Below are 8,372 nucleotides of genomic sequence, written 5' to 3'. Positions count from 1 at the left end.
ATGTCCAACAGCAGCTCCATGCCCCAGTTCCTCCTCCTGGCATTCTCAGACAGGCGGGAGCTGCAGCTCCTGCACTTCTGGCTCTTCCTGGCCATCTCCCTGGCTGCCCTCCTGGCCAACGGCCTCATCCTCAGCGCCGTAGCCTGGGACCACCACCTGCACACCCCCATGGGCTTCTTCCTGCTCCACCTCTCCCTCACAGACCTGGGCTGCATCTGCACCACTGTCCCCAAAGCCATGCACAATTCCCTCTGGGGCACCACAACCATCTCGTACCATGAATGTGCTGCACAGCTCTTTTTCTTTTTCTTCTTCATCTCAGCAGAGTATTTCCTCCTCACCACCATGTGCTACGACCGCTACGTTGCCATCTGCAAACCCCTGCACTACGGGACCCTCCTGGGCAGCAGAGCTTGTGCCCACATGGCAGCAGCTGCCTGGGCCACTGGGTTTCTCTATTCTCTGCTGCACACAGCCAGTACATTTTCCCTGCCCCTGTGCCAGGGCAATGCCCTGGGCCAGTTCTTCTGTGAAATCCCACACATCCTCAAGCTCTCCTGCTCACAGTCCTATGTCAGGGAACTTGGGTTCATGGTGTTTGGTGTCTGTTTAGCATTTGGTTGTTTCATTTTCATTGTTTTCTCCTATGTGCAGATCTTCAGGGCTGTGCTGAGGATCCCCTCTCAGCAGGGACAGCACAAAGCCTTTTCCACCTGCCTCCCTCACCTGGCCGTGCTCTCCCTGTTCCTCAGCACCGCAGCATTTGCCTACCTGAAGCCCCCCTCCATCTCCTCCCCATACCTGGATCTGGCACTATCAGTTCTGTACTCAGTGGTTCCTCCAGCACTGAACCCCCTCATCTACAGTCTGAGGAACCAGGAGCTCAAGGATGCCATGAGGAAACTGATAACTGGGTGTTTTTCAGAAGCAATAAACTCTCCTTCTTCTGCATGTTATCTTCCTCATTAAAGGCCAATCCTGTGATGTATTTCATTAAAGGCCCACCATATCTTCTCTATTTTTTACTCCTGGTAGGGTTGTTATTTTGTGAGAATTTGTTCACATCAAAAAATCTTTATATATATAAAAGTATATATATATAAACACCATTTTCAATTCAGTGTTTCCCCTCTAGCCTGGCCCAGAGGCTGTACAAATTGGCAATTGTACTTGCTGTGTGCTTAAGCCAAATAAAGAACTCTGTATTGACTTGTTTGCCTGACATCTTTCCTCTCTGACTTCTCTGCAGCTGCAGGGTCGGTGCCTCTGTGCAGAGCTGGGCCAGAAAAGAGTCCCAGCAGAGCAGCACTGCCAGGGAGCAGCAGCCCTTCTCCTGCCTGGCCTCCTCTCCCTTCCCTTCCACACTGTCCTGCAGAGCCCTGTGTTGGTGGAGGCCTCAGTGCTCTGGCAGTCGGTCCCAGTCCTGCTGCAGGACTGTCCAGGGACTGCAGGCAGGGACAGCCACGGGCACTGCTGGCACAGAGCTGACCTCTGCAGCAGCACTGCCATCCTGCAGGGGCATCTCCTCAGGGCAGGGCCTCAAAGCTTCCCTCTGCTTTCCACTTTGCTCTCCAGGATGTGCCCAACACAACGCCCTGCAGAGGAAACCAGCAGTGACCAGCACAAGGGGGGGAGTGCTCAGGGTGGGGGCACCCAGCAGTGCCCTGGCACAGCCAGCGCCGCTCCCAGCACTGGCCTCTCACCCCAGGCCATTGGGCTTGTTCTTCCCTCCAAGGAGGGACAGCAAATGACCAGCTCAGGAGTCCAGGTTTGCACTGCATGGACAAGACATGCCCCTGTGTCACGGCTTGGGGCTGGGGGGTGGAAGGCTTAGACAAAGTTGATGGCAGAAGCCGTCTCGTTGAGCTACGAGGGGCAGAAAGGACCCCCTTGCTTTCTAAATTCCTTCTCAGAGAGGAGCCTGGGGGTGGCTGGACCCAATCTCAGGCTCAGATTTTGGTTTCAACTGAAGGAATTATAGAGGTGTGATTCAATCACTTTGTCCTGCGGGTTTTAGTGATGGCAAATCAGAAATATTTCAATAAAATGAATTATTTATTATGACAAATGAACAGATAATTGATCAGACAAGAGAACAGATGAAGGACCTCAATCAGAATTATTTCCTGCACAGTATAAAAGCCAAAAACTTTTAGAGGTATAGTGTAAGATAGGACAGTGCAGTCTATCAAAGTTATTCTATTATAGCAATTGGATTAAAGCCAGCAAAAATAAACAATCCTGAAGCAGAGATTGAGGTAACTCACCCCATAACAACAGGGGGTAGTTCTCTCTCTTTCACTTAACCCCTGGGCAGTGACCATGAAGAGCTGTCCCTGCTTCATGGCAGAAGCTCCACACACTTCAAGGAAGTCTGGGAAACAATCTGCCCCATGACAGTTGGACGGGGTTTTTATAGTAACAAAGTGTTTGAATGTCGGACATATTTGCAGGCCACGGAGCAGCTCATCTGTCAAATCCTGCTCCAGAAAGCAGGATGTGTGTCTGAAGTTTCATGAAGCATTTTGAGTTTAGCATAATTCAACATTAAACACAGCACCTTGACAGGAGCAGTAACTCACCACAGAGAGCGTGCATTGTTTGCATTCTCTGACCATTGTTTAGGTATTGTCAGAGCAGAACATCCTGCCAGAAACGGCCCCTTGATTCCATGAGGTTCCAAAAACTCAGAGGGTTCCTTTGGTTCCATGAGGCCTCTCAGTGTCACAATGGAGCCTTGGTTGCATGAGGGTCTGGAGTGTCACAATGGCCCTGATGATTTCATGAGTTTCCACTATGCTCCAGGATTCCTTTGGTTCCTCAAGGCCCTGCAGTGTCACAATGGCTCCTTGATTTCACGATGTTCCAGAATATCCCAGGGTTCCCTTGGCTCCAAGAGGCTCCCCAGTGTCCCACCGGCCCCTGGATTCCAGCAGGCCCTGCAGTGTCCCAATGGCCACTCGGTTCCACGAGCCACAGCGGCTGCCGCCGGCGTCTGTGCCCGGAGCCGCCGCTCCCACGGGGCTGCCGCACTCACCGCCGGGGTTGCCGCTCGCGCAGCCGCCGCTCTGCCCCGGCTGCACCGGGACCCGGCACCGCCTCGGGCCTGCGCTGCCGCCTCAGCGGCCACAGGGACACAGGGATGGGGGGCCTTTGCTCTGACACTGATGGGGCCTGCCTTTGTTCTGCTGGGCTCTGGGCTTTAGGGAAATTGCTGTTCATTGTCATGCTCCACTGGAACAGCTCCTGAATTCCAAAGGTTTCCTAATCCAGGGGAGGGGTTTCTATGGCATCGGAGGTGCCGCCCCTCAGGACACAGTGTCAATAAACCATCCAGCTGACTGGGATGGGTGTAAGAGCTGGGGAACACAGGATAATGAGTCATCTCTTGAAATCCTTGGAACATTCCCTACCTGAATCACAGCCCAAATGGAACAGTTTGGATCCAATTCCCAAATAGTTTGGAAACTCCAGTCATTCCTGACACCAGGATGGAAATTCAGCAGATAACTAAAGCCAGTCCCCTTGGGAGCCCACAACCAGTGGGGCTGAGGGAGGCCCTGGCAGCTCCCCAGCACCTCCCTCTCAGTGGGACACCTCTGGCAGCCTCTCCCAGCTTGGGAACCCTCCAGTTTCCAACACTCCAAAGAGCGGCGCTGATGCCCAGGACAATTCTGATCCCCCTCCACAAACACTCCTCCAGCTGTGACCCTGGTCTGTTGGGAAACACAAAGGGATTTGTGGCAGTTTTTCCCTGACAACAAGGAGAATTTTGGAGAGGGACCTTTCCACAGCCAGCTATTGATGTGTCCACACATCTCTGCCTGGGTGTGGGTGTGAATTGACTGTGGTGGGAATGTTGTTATTGGGAATCTATAATTCAATCACTGTTAAAATTGTGGCAAATGCTATTGAATCACTTGATAACTGTCAAACTGGTCAATAATTAAATGCTAGTAATCTCTTTTGCCCCCTTATATTTGTGTCCAAATCCTTGGTGCCCTGACCCTCTTGCATTCCAAGGATCTGTATAAATCATTCTCTTTCATCAAAAAATATATTTTTCATGACTTCCACTTTAAAATCTTCCTCCTTAGCTAAACTACAAAACAACTCCAATTAGTTGTTGATGTCTTGAAGACAATTAAAGAAAGAAAAATAATTAGTTTTTCAGTGTTTTAATGGTCCCAAAGTGTGTTTGGAGCTGCATCAGCTGTCAGTCCAAGATGGGCCATGTCAGAACTGGTGAGGTTGGGGGGTGAGGAGCAAGGCTGATCATCCAGGGTCAGTGTGGATCTCCTGAGGAGACACTCAGCATCAAGATCACTTGGAGAACACCTCTATCACCTCTCCTCTGAACAGAAAAGTATCCATAATTGAATTAAAAAAAAAAAGTACAAATTTTGAAGACTTGTTTTGAAATTGCCTTGAAGACAATTAAAGGAAGACAAAGAGATCCTGAGGGATTTCTGGAATTTAATGAGCCCCACGGTGTGTTTGCAGCCCAGCCCATGGTCCTGAGGTGCTGAGAGAAGATTGAAGCAGCTGCTGAAGAAGTCAGAAGCCAAAGTCCAAGTGCCTTGAAGCATTGCTGGGCCCCACTGAGGGCAGGCACTGCCAAAGCCTCCCCAGCGACTCCTTGGAGCAGCTCCTTGGAGGCCAGGAGTGCAGGCAGACAAAGGCTCTGGGCAGGCCCCTGCAATGCTGAGCAAAGCCTGCCTTGGTTTTGTGGCGCACAAAGGCCAAGGGCTGAGCCCCAGGCCCTGGCCCAGCAGATCCTGTCCCTCCCGGCTGGCTCAGGGCTGTTTGGGGGGCACTGGGATGGGAGGGGGGGGAACAACAAAGGCCAAAACTGGGCAACCCCAGCCAGGCTGCTGAGGGAGGGGCGAGGCAGAACCCAAGGGCAGAACCTGCCAGGAAAGTGGCTTGTGGTGGCCTGAGTGGCAGAGGCAGCTGCCAGAGGCAAGGGGACAAAGGCCTGGGTGCCTTTGGGCCTTGCAGCCCTGCCAGAGCCCTTGGCCATCTCTCCTGCAGGCTGTCCTGCCCTGGCCCTGCTGCTGCTCTGGCCTTGCAGGCTGCACACACCCCTCCTGCTTTCCCACCCCCTCCCAGCAGCATTTCTAGACCCTCCCTGATGGCTCTGCACCAGCTCTGGCTGTTCCCTGGAACACAAAGCCATGCCATCACCCTTTTAGTGACCTCTGGCACCATAAGGTTCCCCTTTGAGTAACATTCCTTTTTCCCCACCTTCAATCTGCACCTTCCAAGCTGCACTTTACGGGTTTCTTTTTCTTTCCATCACCAAGAAAAGCTCCATCCTGTCAGATCTGCTCTAGACCCTCTCCAGTTCTTCCTCATTCCTCCAGAATGGGGAACCTCACAGACAGACAGACCAGTCCAGATGTGGTGACCCCAGGGCTGAGTCCAGGGGGGTGACAACTCCTTCTCTGGGTGCCCACACTCCCCCCCAGGCAGCCCCACGTGCACTTGGCCTTATTAACTTGGATCCTGAGCCCCTGTGCCACAGGACATCCCTGCCAGAGCCCAGGCCCTTCTCCTGGGGGTCACTGCAGAGCTGAGCAGATCCAGGTCACCTCCCATTCCTCTGCCAACCCCCTGGGCCTGCTCTGGGCCCTCCAGGTCCTTGCCCTGCTCCCAAGGGCTGTGGGGGTGCTTAATGGTCAGGGCTTGGGGTTTAGAGCTCAGGATTGGGATTAGGCAGAACTTTGGGAGGTTTGTTGTTCTGCTGGCAGTGTCTGGTTCATGATTAGGGGAAGATTTTTTTGGGTTGGGTTAGGATTAAAGCTTGGCTTTTCATACTGGTAATACAGATTTGGGATTGGGGTGGGCATTAGAGGATGAATAAGAGTCTGGAGTTCTGGGATTGGGCTTTTTCTGCCTTGGAATTAGAGCAGTGGATTTCTTTTCAGTGGGAGGGACAGCATTTTTGGCTAGTGTTGGGGCTTGAGGTTACAAAGTGCATAAAGCAATGTTTGCACAGTCAGTATTTCAGCATCCTCAGCATTCCCTGAATCTGGTTTTACCTCATCAAAATCTTTCCTCTCTCTTGGCCATTCCCCTCTTTCCTTCCCCAATTATCTTATCCCTTTTGTCCCAGTTCCTCCCAACCTCCTCAGAACTTTCATCAGGATGGGCTCAGCTGTGTGATGATGCTGTGCAACCTCATGGAATCAAGGAGCCACTGTGGAACTGCAGAACCTCATGGAATTATGGGGCCATTGTGACACTGGGGAAAGCCATGGAATCAAGAGGCTGGGATGCTCCAGGGCCCCATGGAGCCAAAGGAACCCAGGGACAGTGGGCAACCTCCTGAATAAAGGGGCCATTGTGACACTGCAGAAACCCATGGAATCAGGGGGCCATTGTGGCACTTCAGGGCCTCTTGGAAACAAAGAAACCCTGGGCCAGAGTGGAATTTCATGGAATCAAGAGGCCGTTGGGACACTGGGGAACCTCATGGAACAAAAGGAATCCAGGGACACTGTGGGACTTCATGGAATCAAGGAGCACTTGTGACACTACAGGGCCTTATGGATCCAAAAGAACAGAGGGAAACTGTGGAATCTCGTGGAACCAAGGGACTGGTGGGGCCTCATGGAACAAAAGGAACCCTGAGACATTTTGGAAGCTCATGGGACAAAACGTTCATTGTGGCACTGCAGGGCCCCATGGAAACAAAGGAACACAGGGACACTGAAATCTGGGGGAACCAAGGGGCCATTTTGACATGTGGGGCCTCATGGAAACAAAGGAACCTGAGACATTTTGGAACCTCATGGAACCAAGGGGCCATTCTGACCCTGAGGAACCTCATGGACTCAAGGGGCCACTGTAACACTGCATGGCCTCATGGAGCCAAAGGAACCCTGAGACATCTCAGAACCTCATGGAACCAAGGGGCCACTGTGCCTGCCCAGAACTCCATGGAATCAAGCAGAGCCGCTGCCTCCCCCCCGCCGCCGCACGGACCGGAGTCGCCGGCTCTGCCCCGCTTGGACACCTCTGCAGTCAGCGTGTTCTTGGGCAGCACAGCTGATCTCAGACCAGAGAGTTTCCCACATTTTGCTTTGCCCCCTCTTTTCCCCAGGGCCAGGGCAGCCTCTTCCCATGGCCCCTCTGCTCACACAGGGTGTCCTGCTCTTCTCCTGGCACATCCCATCTCCCCACAGAGCCTTTCCCCAGGGGAACACGTCTGTGCTGGCCTGAGCAGCCCTTCCTGCACCCCCTGCCCGTGCTCCCCACAGCCCCTGAGCTGGGAGAGGCTGCTCTGCAGAGCACGGGGGCTGTGGGGCCCGGGGCCATGGGGGACTCTGTTGGGCTGTGCTGCTCAAACTGGGAGGTAGAGCCAGCTGATGGTGCTCCCTGCACTGACCACCTCCCACAGACGCTCCTGTGTGGCCATGGAGGGGGCTCAGAGGGGCCCTGCCTTCTTCCAGAGCTGGGACATGGCTTTGGGGGCTGCTCTTGATTGACCTGTGGAAGTTCACTGAGGGAAAGAGAAGTCACTTGCTAGAGTTTTCCCTCTACCTGTTTCATCCCCTGGAGTTGCAAAGCTCTGTTTGCCACTTCACAGCAAGATTTAGTACTTGATCTCTGGTAACTCCACCCTGGGCAGGATTCTGCTCCAGGGCTCCATTCCCTGCTGACTGGATGGGACGGGCTGTCCCTGCAGATCCTCTGTGCTCTCCTGCACTTCCTGAGTTCCTACAGACAAGTCCTCACCTGCCATCAGAGCCCTCACAAGCTGCAGAGCCCCAGGCAGGGGACTTGGAGATCATTTGTCACCTCCATTGGCCATCGGCCACCAACACACAACATGTGAACCAGCCCTCAGTCCCTGCAGTCCCAGTGGGTCCCTGACCTCACTGCACTGTCTCCATGAGAAACAAGCAAAGCAACAAGACTTTGGAGAGTCTGTTCCTTGGACTTCTTCTCGATACCAGTGTTGGGAAAAGACCTCAGCCTTCAGGAAGTGCCTGGAGGGGAACCCCTTTGCTGCTGGAACTGCTGTTGTGGAGCCCAGCCCTGTCCCAGCAGTGCCCAGGGCCTGTCCCTGCCTGTGCTCACAGGCCTGACCCACAGCAGGACAGTGACTGAGCTGCCAGAGCACTCAGGCCTTGGGCACGGACAGGAAAGGAGAGGGTGGGAGTGCAAAGAGAGCAGCTCTGAACAGACCCAGTGCTGGTGCTCCCTGGCAGTGCTGGGACTCTTTTCCCCTCCAGATCTGCAAACATGGAAATGTCCTCCAGCTTCAGGGGAGGTCTTGGAGGAAGAATCTGGAGAAAAGAATTTGTGTCCTTTCTTACACTTAGAGATTGTGATTCCTCATGTACAAACTATCACAGGGAGGA

General features: G+C 53.4%; 1 protein-coding gene across 1 annotated transcript; it reads left to right on the top strand.

Moving 5' to 3' along the window:
• LOC120324742 (olfactory receptor 14J1-like) lies at positions 1-969 on the top strand. The gene has a single exon (XM_039388775.1). The coding sequence runs from the start codon at positions 1-3 to the stop codon at positions 967-969; it is 969 nt and encodes a 322-aa protein (XP_039244709.1).
• Positions 970-8,372: the final 7,403 nt, after the last annotated feature.

This window comes from Pipra filicauda, unplaced genomic scaffold (genome assembly GCF_003945595.2).
Source record: "Pipra filicauda isolate LSUMZ 115617 unplaced genomic scaffold, ASM394559v2 scaffold687_size377397_pilon, whole genome shotgun sequence".
In the NCBI taxonomy this organism is placed as follows: Eukaryota; Metazoa; Chordata; class Aves; order Passeriformes; family Pipridae; genus Pipra; species Pipra filicauda.
Note: the sequence above shows the minus strand (reverse complement) of the source record. Positions and strands in the feature narration are given on the sequence as shown.

Excerpts from the sequence above, each read along its gene's own strand:
- LOC120324742 (XM_039388775.1), top strand. The coding sequence starts at position 1 with ATGTCCAACAGCAGCTCCATGCCCCAGTTCCTCCTCCTGGCATTCTCA.